Source organism: Podarcis cretensis, assembly GCF_951804945.1.
Source record: "Podarcis cretensis genome assembly, chromosome: 2".
NCBI lineage: Eukaryota > Metazoa > Chordata > Lepidosauria > Squamata > Lacertidae > Podarcis > Podarcis cretensis.
The window spans coordinates 120,244,810-120,259,473 of NC_137171.1; the positions used below are offsets into that span (position 1 = coordinate 120,244,810).

Below are 14,664 nucleotides of genomic sequence, written 5' to 3' on the forward strand. Positions count from 1 at the left end.
AGGGGGGTTTGCCCTGCCGGACTTAAGATTGTATTATGAATCGGCAGCTTTCTGCTGGTTAAAAGACTGGCTACTTCTTGAAAATGCAGACATTCTAGACTTGGAAGGATTTGATAATAACTTCGGTTGGCATGCATATATTTGGTATGACAAGGTTAAAGTGTATAAGGGTTTTAAAAATCATATTGTTAGGAAAGCACTATACAATGTTTGGATTCGGTATAAAGATTTATTGGAAAATAAAACTCCCAGGTGGCTTTCACCAATGGAGGCTAAGGAGGTAAAGAAACTTAATATGAGAACTAATTGGCCAAAATATTCTGAAATCCTAGAATAAGAAGGTGGTGAATTTAAACTACAAAGTTTTGAGAAAATAAAGTCCAAGGTACGGGATTGGCTCCATTATTTTCAAATAATGGAGGCCTATAAACAAGACAGGAAAATCGGTTTCCAGGTGGAGAAATCGAAATTACAAACAGAACTGTTAGAACCCAATACTAAGAATTTATCAAGAATGTATAACTTGCTGTTGAAGTGGAATACAATAGATGAGACAGTGAAGCCAGCTATGATTAGATGGGCACAGGACATAGGTCATGACATTATGTTTGCTGACTGGGAGCAGTTATGGACCACAGGTATTAAATTCACGGCATGTAATGCCCTACGAGAAAACATTATGAAAATGATTTACAGGTGGTACATGACTCCAGTCAAGCTTGCGAAGATTTATCATTTGCCCAATAACAAATGTTGGAAATGTAAAGAGACTGAAGGTACCTTCTTCCACCTTTGGTGGACCTGCCCAAAGATTAAGGCCTTCTGGGAAATGATTTATAATGAGATTAAGAAAGCACTTAAATGCACCTTTCATAAGAAACCAGAGGCATTTCTCTTGGGTATGGTTGGCCAGCTGGTGCCGAAGAAGGATAAAAATTTCTTTTTGTACGCTACTACGGCAGCAAGGATTCTTCTAGCAAAGTATTGGAAGACACAAGAGCTACCCACGCTGGAGGAATGGCAGGCGAAAGTGATCGACTTTATGGGACTGGCAGAAATGACCGACAGAATCCGCGACCAAGAGAAAGAGACTGTGGAAGAAGATTGGAAGAAGTTTAAAATATATCTTAAGAGCTACTATAAAATTGAGGAGTGCTAAAATGCTAAGGGAAAGGAAGACGTAGAATTACAGCGGTAAATTTTGCTTAGTTTAGGGTGAAATTGAAAAGGAGAATGAATTTATATTTAATTGGCTAAAAGGGTTGTTGAACAATTGTTAAAAAAAAAAAGGATGCAAAAAGGGGAAGGTATGGGGAAGTCCAAGAAAAGAGGCTTATGGAAATAAGATTAAGAAATTATGATTTTTTGTGTTTGTTTTCATGTTGTTTTTGTTGTGTTTGTTAAAAATTGGAAAATTAATAAAAATTTTATTAAAAAAAAAAGAGAATCAATATATTCCTGAGATCATCATATTGCTGGTTTATGAAGAATATTTGGGGATAATCTTAGCTTCTATTACGCTATTCTTGCTTTTAACAACAGGCATAGTATTAGGAATCTTCATTAAATATAAAGAGACTCCAATAGCCAAAGACAACAACCGGGACCTCTCCTACATACTCCTCATCTCCCTCTTGCTTTCCTTTTTGTCCTCCTTCCTCTTCATTGGAAGGCCAAGGAAAGCCTCCTGCCTTCTCCGACAAATGGGCTTCAGCATCATCTTCTCGATTGCTGTCTCCTCTGTGTTGGCTAAAACCATCACTGTGGTGCTGGCCTTCCTGGCCACAAAGCCAGAGAACAGGGTTTATCTTCAGTCTTTCTTACTTTCTGTTTTCCTGTCTATTTTTTGCTTCTGTAACTGGATGTGCTCTTCAGAGTGGAAGATATTTGTACCTTACTGGGGATCCAGTAAGTCCTGTACGCTTTTAAACCTCAGTAAACTATTGGGACGCAGGTGGCGCTGTGGGTTAAAGCCTCAGCGCCTAGGACTTGCCGATCGAAAGGTCGGCAGTTCGAATCCCTGCGGCAGGGTGCGCTCTCGTTGCTCGGTCCCAGCGCCTGCCAACCTAGCAGTTCGAAAGCACCTCCCGGTGCAAGTAGATAAATAGGGACCGCTTACCAGTGGGAAGGTAAACGGCGTTTCCGTGTGTGGCTCTGGCTCTGGCTCTGGCCAGAGCAGCGATGTCACGCTGGCCACGTGACCCGGAAGTGTCTCCGGACAGCGCTGGCCCCTGGCCTCTTAAGTGAGATGGGCGCACAACCCCAGAGTCTGTCAAGACTGGCCCGTACGGGCAGGGGTACCTTTACCTTTACCTTTAAACTATTGCTGAAGAATTCTGCTGTATGAGTGAGTGTTTCTTTGGAACTATGCATGGGAGATGGACTTCATGCATTTGATACTCTGCTATTTTCTGCCCATGTGCTGGAGTTGCTCAAGCATGGAGACAGGGGTGGCAGCTGATTTTTGCACCAGCCCTGTCACTTCATAGCAATTGTCGCAACTTTGACAGTTTAGGCATTGTTTAGCTGACTTTGATATTGGTAATTGGGGAACACTATTGAGCAGGTGGTTGCAGGCCAGATCCAGGCACTCTCACAGGAAACTGATTTTCTAGATCCATTTAAATTAGGGTTTACTTTGTTGGACCTCAGTGTCTGGGCTGAATGATGGGGGTGGAGATGCTCCTTCAGGTATACTGGGCGGAGGCTAATTAGGGCTTTAAAGGTCAGCACCAACACTTTGAATTGTGCTCAGAAACGTACTGGAAGCTAGTGGAGATCCTTTAGGACCAGCGTTATATGGTCCTGGCAGCCACTCCCAGTCACCAGTCTAGCTGCCGCATTAGTTGTAGTTTCCAGGTCACTGTCAAAGGTAGCCCCACGTAGAGAGCATTGCAGTCGTCCAAGTGGGAGATAACTAGAGCATGCACCATTCTGGCTAGACAGCCTGTGGGCAGGGTGGGTCTCAGCCTGCGTACCAGATGGAGCTGGTAGACAGCTGCCCTGGACACAGAATTGACCTGTGTCTCCATGGACAGCTGTGAGTCCAAAATGACTCCCAGGCTGCGCACCTGGTCCTTCAGGGGCACAGTTACCAGATTCAGGACCAGAGAGTCCCCCACACCTGCCCCCCCCTGTCCCATGTGTCCCCCCACAAACAGTACTTCTGTCTTGTCAGGATTCAACCTCAATCTGTTAGCCATCCATCCTCCAACCGCCTCCAGACACTCACAAAGGACATTCATCACCTTCACTGGTTCTGATTTAAAAGAGAGGTAGAGCTGGGTATCATCCACATACTGATGAACACTGAGCCTCTTCTTGCCCTGCTTTTGAGCTTCCCAGAGCTTCACTACTGGGAGATATAGGGTCCTGGACACAATTGTCCTTTGGTCTGATCTGGCTGCAGGGCTCTTCCTAGGTAAAAGGTAAAGGTAAAGGTACCCCTGCCCGTACGGGCCAGTCTTGACAGACTCTGGGGTTGTGCGCCCATCTCACTTAAGAGGCCAGGGGCCAGCGCTGTCCGGAGACACTTCCGGGTCACGTGGCCAGCGTGACATCGCTGCTCTGGCGAGCCAGAGCCGCACACGGAAACGCCGTTTACCTTCCCGCTGGTAAGCGGTCCCTATTTATCTTCTTGCACCCGGAGGTGCTTTCGAACTGCTAGGTTGGCAGGCGCTGGGACCGAGCAGCGGGAGCGCACCCCGCCGCAGGGATTCGAACCGCCGACCTTTCGATCGGCAAGTCCTAGGCGCTGAGGCTTTAACCCACAGCGCCACTTCCTAGGTACTTGTGAGCAAAATTCAGGTCAAACTCTCCCTATCCCCTTTCCTTGACTCAGATCAAAACCTTGGAGGTGCATATCACAAACACGCTTTTCTCCAGCTGTACACTTGCCCCTTAAGCCATATAAGACTCCAGGGAGTTGTTGATGTGAAACTTCTTCAACTTATAATTATTAAAATCATAGTGATTTATTCTTGTAAGAGCTAGAGAGATATTTTTTGGAGATGGCCTAGGCATCAGAATCAACAAGAGTGTTGATAGCAATGCCATTAATTGCACTGTGGCTGGAAAACAAAGTCGGTGCAGAGAATATTTCCTAAGTCAAGATCTGCAGCAGGAGAGAGATATGTGATGTTACATAATTCTGAAGTCACAGCAGAACAACACCCAAATCATTAAAGCCACTGCAGCTTTGGTCTTGGAAGAGCTGTTTGCTTCTTCTGATCTGCTTTCACTGGAGGTGAGAGGAGCCACTGATATGAGAGATGTAGAAGGCAGGGCCAGAATGAGATCGCTGCTGCTTCTGTTGCTGCCTCTGCTGCTAATGATGCCCCACGGAGTCTATGGGAACCTGAAGACCAAATGCCCCTTGAATCTGATCAAGGACCAGCATGAAGCACTCAGTTACTACCGGCCTGGAAACTTCCTCATTAGTGGGATTGTATCTCCAAAATATTTTTTCGGAAAGCTTCCATACAACTTTTCCCAGACCCCCTTAACCAGGGATAAGGGGTAAGTAATTCTATGCAGACCTCTCCAATGGCTGCTTTTTAAACCAGGCAAATAGCCCCTATTCAAAGCTCCAGAACCTGTGACCCTCCGGACATTGCTGGGTTAAAGCTCCCATCATCCCTTGCTGGCTGGGCTGGTACTGGTGGGAGTTGGAGTCCAGCAATAGATTCCCAGCCATCCATTCCATTTTCAGCTTCCCTGGGTCTTGCAGGAAGTGCTCTTCTGACAACACCATAATGCAAATGATCTGGGATCAAAATGAGGCATAACATTATTCCACTTTGGGTAGACACCAAATTCAGGCAATTTCCAAAGTGCAAAGTTTTTATTTATTTTACTTTTATTTTATTTTGACACTATATCACATCATTACAATAATCTGTCAGTAGTGCAACAGTAGACCATGTGAAAATTCCTCTTCGCTAAATTAATGCTTTCCTTCTCCATCTCCACCTTTTCCCTTTCGTGTCATATGTTTTTGAATTATGAGCCTGACAGACTGTCTTAAGAAAATTAATACACTGAGTGACATTTTTTGGCTAGAAAGAAAGAGAAATAGGCTTTAAATAAAATAAATACATATCATAATACAGAGCAGAAGACTTCCTTATTAGGGGAGTTGGATGTCCAAAATATGAAAAATATTTTTTCAGCTTTTTCTCACACACCCCTTCAGCCGACCAGATTTCATTCATAACTACTGCAATGCGCTCTATGTGGGGCTACCTTTGAAGGTGACCTGGAAACTACAACTAATCCTGAATGCGTCAGCTAGACTGGTGACTGGGAGCAGCCGCCGAGACCACATAGCACCGGTCTTGAAAGACCTACACTGGCTCACAGTACGTTTCCGAGCACAATTCAAAGTGTTGCTATTGACCTTTAAAGCCCTAAGCAGCCTCAGCCCAGTCTACCTGAAGGAGCGTCTCCACCCCCATCGTTCAGCCCAGACACTGAGGTCCAGCTCCGAGGGCCTTCTGGCGGTTCCCTTGCTGCGAGAAGCCAAGTTACAGGGAACCAGGCAGAGGGCCTTCTTGGTAGTGGCACCTGCCCTGTGGAACGCCCTCCCACTGGATGTCAAAGAGAAAAACTACTACCAGACTTTTAGAAGACATCTGAAGGCAGCCCTGTTTAGGGAAGCTTTTAATGATTGATATTTTAATGTATTCCTAATCTTTTGTTGGAAGCCGCCCAGAGTGGCTGGGGAAACCCAGCCAGATGGGTGGGGTATAAATAGTAAATTATTATTATTATTATTATTATTATTATTATTAGTTGGTGTGTTTGGTACCTGCACTCAAATGATTTCTAATGACCAAGGAGACACCCTGTTTCCTAGTCCCCAACTTAGTGGTCATCATTGGCAAAGGACTTGCCCTTGCTTGACCCCTGTGTTGACTTTTGAAAAACAGTTGGGGGATCTATGCAGACATTCTCTGAAGCAGCCAAAACCATGCAAGTAGCATTGCTGCAACTTCCCAGTCTTTTACAAACTTTGGGGTTGGGAATGGGGTTCATTTTTATTCAGTTTTGTTCTTTGAAGACCATGTGCACTTCTAAGCTCCTGCAATGGAGCACATATCCCCCAACTATTATTGGAGAATGCAGAGATCTTTGGAGAAAAATGAGGGATATAAATTCAAGAAATAAAATGCATGCATGCATACAAGCTATTATTTGCAGAACAAATATGTTTGTTTTTGTTAAATGGTGAATAGCAGTTTAACGCTTCAAAATTGGTTGATTTATTGCAGTTTGTCTGCCAGCAGGTACTGGCGAATCTTGTCATTCTTGTTCACCATCCAGGAGATCAACAGTGATCCCAGGATCTTACCCAACATCACCTTGGGTTACAACCTCTATGAGAACCATTTAGATGAAAGGATAACTTCTGATGCCATGTTAGATCTGCTTGCAGGTGTGGAAAGCAATATTCCGAACTATAACTGTGGGAAACAGAATAACCTGCTGGCTGTTCTTGAAGGGGGAAATTCTGCAATCTCAAAGCAGATTTCATCCATCTTAGGCATCTACAAAATCCCACAGGTAGGTAGGGTGGCAGCATGGAGGGACAAATAAAATTCCACTTTTTTTTTTACACCTTTCTTTCCAGAGAAGTCAAGAGAGGGCATTAAAAACGAGAAAACTGCTTTTTTTTTTGTTTTCAAACTTCAGCCTCCACCAACCTAGCACATTCCAGATGTTTCAGACTACAATACCATCATACATCCAGTTGGAAAGTTGGAAAGCTAATTTAGTCCAACCCCCTATAATGCAGCAGACTTGAGATTAAGAGTCTCGTGCTCTACTTATTGAGCTATCCCAGTCGCAGCCAGCACAAATTTTCTTCAATATTAATCACTTCAGGTTAATAAGGATATGTTCCTGGAAGTAAAGCAAATCACTATCAGTTTCTATTATGATCTTGTTGAGATTTCTGCATCGCAGGACTAGATGACCCTCAAAATTCTACGATTTTAATTCTTTCTTTTCTCACTAGATCAATTTTGCCTTCATGGCTCAGGTTCTTGAAGATAAAACCCAGTCCCCATTTGTCTACCGGATGGTCCCCAAAGAAGAAGCTCAGTATCGGGGCATTGTGAAGTTGCTCCTGCATTTTGGGTGGACCTGGATCGGCCTCCTTGCTCCAGACAATGATGCTGGAGGAAGATTTGTGAGTGACTTAACGCCTCTACTGATTGGCAGCGGGATTTGCATTGCCTTGTCCAAAAGATTTCCAGAAAAGGATCTAATTAAAATGTTCAGCTCAAATGAACCATATGGAACCTGGAGACAAGTCGATGTATGTGTTTGCTACATAACCACTCAAATGGGCTCAAATATAATTATTGCAATTCAAGCAGCACGTGGGAAACAAATTGGGCCAAAAGTCTGGATCACAACAGTTTTTCAGGACATCGACTTGAATTTGTCTTATCCTCCTTATATCTTCCAGCACTTACACGGTTCTTTATCCTTTGTAATGAAAACCAAGATCAGTAGCAGCAGAAGTGCCTACTCCATACCAGGCTCCCATATTCTTCAGCAGTTTTGGGAGGAAGCTTTTCATTGTTCATATTCAAAACATGTGCTGTCTGTGAGAGGCTGGACAAGATGTGCAGAGGAGGAGACACTGCAGGATCTGCCCCAAGAGGAGCTCCAGAGAGCCCTGTCTCAAGACAGCTACAGCGCTTACCTCAATATTCAAGCTGTGGCTCAGGCCTTAAATGCAGCATATTCATCTAGATCCAGGTGGATGTTAATGGCGAATGGAGGAGACACATTGGAACATCAAAGGTTATGGCAATGGCAGGTATTTCCTTTTCCTTTTCTCTTTTCTTTTTTGAAAACTGTCCATTGTCCCAATGATGGAATCAAATTTACAAGCGAGATTTTTTCCTTGCCCGTTTCTGAAGGAAATCCAATTTGTAAGGGTTCTGGTTAAGGTGAACATTTTGGCTCGCTTTGGTTATGTCATATGAGACACTTCCATATCCAGATTTCTGTTTTTTTATAATGATTTTTATTAAATTTCTGTATTACATTTTAGAAAATTCACTTAAACAACCTTAAAGTATCAATGACTTTCCTTCCTCTCTTTCCATGGTTCATTTTGCACAACATAAATCCCTGCATATTTTATATAAACTAAACCATTCAGTATTCCATTATTAAATGCATCAAAAATTATTTACACTGTTGAATTTATCTTAATGCTGCCAACGTTTTCAAGTAAAGACAATTCCCCCCCATATACCGCATTTTTCGCTCCATAGGGCGCACCAGACCATAGGGCGCACCTAGTTTTAAGGGGGGGGGGAGAAAGAAAAAGCCTGAGTTTCCCCCAACCCCAGCCCCCAGAACAGGCTGCTATCTGCAAGACTTTGGAGCCTGGCAGGAACTCCTGCCGCGCTCAGAAGACTTGCGGATAGCTGCCTGAAGCCTGGAGAGCGAGAGGGGTCGGTGCACACTGACCCCTCTCTCTCTCCAGGCTTCAGCGAAAGCCTGCATTCGCTCCATAGGACGCACACACATTTCCCCTTCATTTTTGGAGGGGAAAAAGTGCGTCCTATAGAGCGAAAAATATGGTATTCAATAAACGTTTTCCAATCTTCTCTAAACGTATGTTGTTCTTGTTCTCTTATTCTATATGTTAATTCTGCAAGCTGCGCATTTTCTATCAACTTAAGTAGCCATTCTTCTTTAGTTGAGTCCTCGCTCGTTTTCCATTTGGGGGCTAACAAAACACGGTCTGCAGTAGTGGCATACATAAATAATCTTTTTTGACATCTGGGAATTTCCGCCTGAGTTATCCCCAACAAAAAGGACTCTGTTTTTTATTTTTTGTTTTTTTAAGTACTTTTAAACATTTTCCCCCAGTTCATTATGAATTATTCCCCAATACTCTTTTACCCTTTTACAGGTCCACCACATATGATAGAAAGTACCCTCAGTCTCATTACATCTCCAACACTTATCTGATTCAGTCTTATATATCTTAGCAAGTCTACTTGGAGTTAGATACAGGTTTCTTCATCAGGGATGAAATCTCATATCCCAATCCGCTGGGTGTTTAAGCTGCCCATCAACAGCTAAGCACCTGGAATGTAGACTGAGTGGGCACACAGATCTTCTGGTCACAGTCTTCCACATTGCTTTCTTAATGCTGATGTTCCCCCTGTCATTCCAGCTTCACCCTTTCTTAAGAGAAATCCAGTGTTCAAATACTTCCATGGGCAGACTATGTTTGGATGAGAATGGGGAGCTGCCAGCTGGCTTTGATATTGATAACTGGGTGATGTACCCTAATGGGTCCTGTGTTAGAGTGAAAATTGGGAGTCTGGAGAGAGTGACTTCTGCTGGCCTAAAGTTCACCATTAACCCAGAAGCCATTGAGTGGCCCAAGCAGTTTAACAAGGTATGAGGTTATAACAGAGGGATGAGACTAAGAGAGCCTGATTACACTGTTCATAGTGCAACTGCTGCACAACAGCCTTGTAAGGTGTCTTAAGAACTATGTCTTAAGAACCCAGTAAATGCTGCCAGACAGACCAGAGGGGAATCTGGGGCACTCAAGGAAATACTGGAGCCCCAGGATTCTGAGACAAGATAAGCAGCATTTCCCAGCCAGGTTCCTCTCTGTTCATCTGGGGAGGAAAACCAGCATTTATCTCTTTCTTTCTCCCAGGGAACAGAGTAGACCACTTTTCTCTATCACCCAAACTGTATCCCCAGGAGATTGCACCCAGCAGTTAGGAACATGGCAGATGGCTCAAATCCTTAAATTTAGCAAATCCACATTTCAGACTCCAAGAGGCAATTGGTATGAAGATCTATTCAGATTAGAAGGAAGGGAAGAAGGAAAATGGACAAAGCAGAATACTGAAAAGAGGTTGATATCCCTCCTTCTTTGCCAGTCCTCAGAGCACCTTTGAAAACGTAATAATCCAGGAGTCATTTTTAACGTTCTTGTCTTCAGGATATTGCATGTACAATTGCTGCATTGCATCAGTGTGGTTTGTTGCCACTATTTTCTTATTGCTGTTATTCTGGATTTGTTTTTGCCTTATTTTGTCCTCTGTATAGAAGGTAGAGATAACAAAGTTGAGGCAAAGAAGCAAACACACCAAACGGTTTTCCCTGCCATGCCCTTTTCTTAAAAAATAAAAATAAATAAAGTGCTTCCCCAGAAATAAATGGACAGGGTCAGTGGATCTAGGGATCTTGCTGGATGCTTTGCAAACTCTATGAAATAATTCCATCAGCACAGGTGCTCCTAACATTTTCTGCTTGATATACCTTGTCTTGATTATTAGACTGTGCCTCGCTCCAGGTGTACCGAAAGCTGCCACCCTGGATATGCCAAGGTAGTTCAAGAAGGAGATCCAGTTTGCTGCTACTCTTGTGTTCCATGTGCGGAAGGGACAATCTCCACTCAGGAAGGTGGGTGATTCCAAGGGGGGGGGTGGCGAGGGTGACTCTGTGGTCTAAACCACTGACAAGGATCCTGAGATCACGTTAAGGGTAGCCAACTTCTGTGCGATTGCCATAAAACTTAGGGAACAAGCTGTGCTATCATAATGATTAAGGTTTTAAATGATAATTTTAGGTTATATGTTAGTGACTAGAATAGTTTATATATTTTTTAACTGTTGCTATATCTGTATTGTCCCTGTTAAAGGTAAAGGTTAACGGGACCCCTCACCATTAGGTCCAGTCGTGGCCGACTCTGGAGTTGCGGCACTCATCTCGCTTTATTGGCTGAGGGAGCCGGCATACAGCTTCCGGGTCATGTGGCCAGCATGACTAAGCCGCTTCTGGCGAACCAGAGCAGTGCACAGAAACGCCGTTTGAAAAGTGTCACATCTATCTCTTTTGGATACACATGTATACACATGTTAAATAAATCAATTAACATTTTCCTCCTTTGTTGCAAATTCTAATTTTGTTACCTCCTCCACATTATCATCTTCTCCCAAAATGCAGCATGACACAGAGAGTTAGAGATATAAGTGATGGAGATGAAAACAATTTTTCTCTTCCTCAGATGCTGACCATTGCACCAAATGCCCAGAAGATCACCATCCAAACAAGGACCAGGATCAATGTATTCCCAAGATTATCACCTTCCTGGCCTATGAAGAATCTTTGGGGATCCTTCTGGTTTCCGTTGCCCTTTTCTTGTCATTAACCACAATTTTCGTTTTAGGAATCTTCATTAAATACATGAAAACTCCCATAGTCAAAGCCAACAACCAGGACCTCTCCTACATCCTCCTCATCTCCCTCTTGCTTTCTTTTTTGTCCTCCTTCCTTTTCATCGGCCAGCCAGGGAAAGTGACCTGCCTTCTCCAACAAGCAGCCTTTAGCATTATATTCTCAGTTGCTGTTTCCTCTGTGTTGGCTAAAACCATCACTGTGGTGCTGGCCTTCCTGGCCACAAAGCCAGGAAACACTATGAGGAGATGGCTGGGGAAGAGTTTGGCCAACTCCATTGTCATTTCCTGTTCCAGTGTCCAAATGGTCATCTGTACCACCTGGCTGGGGATCTCTCCCCCATTCCCAGACTCGGACACGCGCTCCCAGCCCAGAGAGATCACCCTACAATGCAATGAAGGGTCTGTTGCCATGTTTTACGCTGCCCTCGGCTACATGGGCTTCCTGGCTGCCATCTGCTTCACAGTGGCTTTCCTGGCCAGAAAGCTGCCTGGGGCCTTCAATGAAGCCAAGCTGATCAGCTTCAGCATGCTGGTCTTCTGCAGCGTTTGGGTCTCCTTTGTGCCCACCTACCTGTGCACAAAGGGAAAATACATGGTAGCTGTGCAGATCTTCTCTATCTTGGCTTCCAGTGCTGGGCTTCTGGGCTGCATCTTCCTTCCCAAGTGCTACATAATTATACTGAGGCCAGATCTGAACACAAAGGAACATTTGACTGCAAAAGCTAAAGCTGGCACCTGATCCTTAAATATTCAGTTTTGACAGTTGATACCCAGCCATATCTTCTTAGATACAAACCTCCCCCTCATTTTGCATAAATTATGAGTGATGACAATGAATGCCTAAAGACTGTGCAATGGCCACAGGCACTATGACATTATAATTTTCTATGCCTTGCTGTACCACAGCCTGATTCCGCTCAGATTCTTGATCAACCATCTGACCTTCATAATCCTCATGCTCCCCTGGGGATCACTGTGACTGGTTTGGCACATCTGTTTATTTATACGGCTAACTTACCCTTAAACTGCACCCAAACTGGATCACAACATATCAAATGGCAAATAATAATTCAAAAAAAGTATTAGAAACAACCAGAAGAAACTGCAATATTAATGAGGAAACAAATAATAATAAAAAAATAATAAAATTTTATTTATATCCTGCCTTCCCCAGCCGAAGCCGGGGTCAGAACAGCTAACAACATTAAAATGTTCCAGTTACAGATAGGTAGCCGTGTTGGTCTGCCATAGTCAGAACAAAATAAAAAAAATCTTTCCAGTAGCACCTTAAAGACCAACTAAGTTAGTTCTTGGTATGAGCTTTCGTGTGCATGCACACTTGTGTATCTGAAGAACTTCTGTATCTGAAGAAGTGTGCATGCACACGAAAGCTCATACCAAGAACTAACTTAGTTGGTCTTTAAGGTGCTACTGGAAGGAATTTTTTTATTTTGTTCTAACATTAAAATGATACAACATTCTAAAATCATTCTAAAAATTCTAAAATCTGACAGTTAAAGCTAAAAACATTGCACAAAACAATGCATGTTTTAGTAGCTTAAACTAAACTGAAGTTATACCAAAACAAAACAGGATGGTTGTTTAAAAACCCCCTCACCGTTTCCCAGGTAATGCACTTGTGTTGGGACAAAAAAAATGGAGCATCCTCCAAATAATCTGCAGTAGAACTTCTTTGGTGGCTGAAATCCACCCCAACCTCACCCCTGGTTTTATCTCCCTATTTCCTGCTTCGTTGTTGTGTATCAATGTGCTGGAGAAGAACAGACCCAGGGGACCAAAATTGGGGAACCCCATGTGTAGAATTTGAAAACTCGAGACTAAGTTGAGCAAAAGTGATACAACAACAACAAGAAGAACAACAACACAACAACAACAACAAATTTGTACCCTGCCCATCTGACTGGGTTGCCCTAGCCCCACTAGATTATTGTCATATGTGCAGAAGAAATTGGCTAGAAGAGACTGTCACCTTACAGAAACTATTTCCTTCATAGTATGGAACCGTTTAGAGCCAATTATTGAACCACTCACTTGGCCTGATTGCCCATGTTAAGCCTGTAGCCTCTCCTCTGAATCGTGCAGGTGGGAAGCCCAGCCGAAAAATGGCGCCTTATAGTGTAACTGGCAGCTATCCAAGAAAGCAGGCATTATTTGTATTGACTTTTTGGAACTTAATGAAATTCTCTCCATTTTAGTTAGTTTGTTTTTAGATTACAGAAGTGTTAGCTGCTCTTATTTATCTAATTATATATTAAGTGAATAATAATAATAATAATAATAATAATAATAATAAATTAAAAAAAATATTCATACCCCACCCTCCCCAGCCAAGACCGGGCTCAGGGCGGCTAACAATCAATAATAAAAACAAGTTGATTAAAATACAACTTAAAAGCAAGATTAAAATACAACATTAAAACATTAAAATGCAGCCTCATCACAGGAGGAGAAAGGAAAAAAGAAAGAGTGGGAGGGAATCAAATTGATTCCAAGCCAAAGGCCAGGCGGAACAACTCTGTCTTACAGGCCCTGCGGAAAGAAATCAGATCCTGCAGGGCCCTGGTCTCATGAGACAGAGCATTCCACCAGGCTGGAGCCAGTGTTGAGAAGGCCCTGGCTCTGGTTGAGGCTAATCTGACTTCCTTAGGGCCCGGGACCACTAGGGTGTTGCTATTTATGGACCTTAAGGCCCTCCGTGGGGCATACCGGGAGAGGCGGTCCTGTAGTTACGAGGGTTCTAGGCCGTGAAGGGCTTAATACTGTGCCAGTGAGGCACCCTTTTCCACAGGGAGAGGCTCAGACTCAGAAGCGTAGAGACTCTGGGACCCCTGGAAAAGGATGCTTTGCTTGCTGGCTGCAGAGTGCAGAGCTGAACTGCTTCTCTCTGCTGCCGCCTGCCTGCTTTTCTCATAGAATCATAGAATCATAGAGTTGGAAGAGACCACAAGGGCCATCAAGTCCAACCCCCTGCCAAGCAGGAAACACCATCAGAGCACTCCTGACATATGGTTGTCAAGCCTCTGCTTAAAGACCTCCAAAGAAGGAGACTCCACCACACTCCTTGGCAGCAAATCCCACTGTCAAACAGCTCTCACTGTCAGGAAGTTCTTCCTAATGTTTAGGTGGAATCTTTTTTCTTGTAGTTTGGAACCATTGCTCCGTGTCCGCTTCTCTGGAGCAGCAGAAAACAACCTTTCTCCCTCCTCTATGTGACATCCTTTTATATATTTGAACATGGCTATCATATCACCCCTTAACCTCCTCTTCCCCAGGCTAAACATGCCCAGCTCCCTTAGCCGTTCCTCATAAGGCATCGTTTCCAGGCCTTTGACCATTTTGGTTGCCCTCCTCTGGACACGTTCCAGTTTGTCAGTGTCCTTCTTGAACTGTGGTGCCCAGAACTGGA

General features: G+C 43.7%; 1 protein-coding gene across 1 annotated transcript; it reads left to right on the forward strand.

The window, feature by feature from the left end:
- Positions 1–4,333: 4,333 nt before the first annotated feature.
- LOC307210960 (vomeronasal type-2 receptor 26-like) lies at positions 4,334–12,199 on the forward strand (the record flags this gene model as incomplete). The annotated part of the gene is made up of 6 exons (XM_079967160.1): positions 4,334–4,518; positions 6,273–6,564; positions 7,019–7,321; positions 9,209–9,436; positions 10,335–10,461; positions 11,066–12,199. 6 exons carry the CDS (start codon positions 4,334–4,336, stop codon positions 11,974–11,976), a joined length of 2,046 nt encoding a protein of 681 aa, XP_079823286.1. The 3' UTR covers positions 11,977–12,199.
- Positions 12,200–14,664: the final 2,465 nt, after the last annotated feature.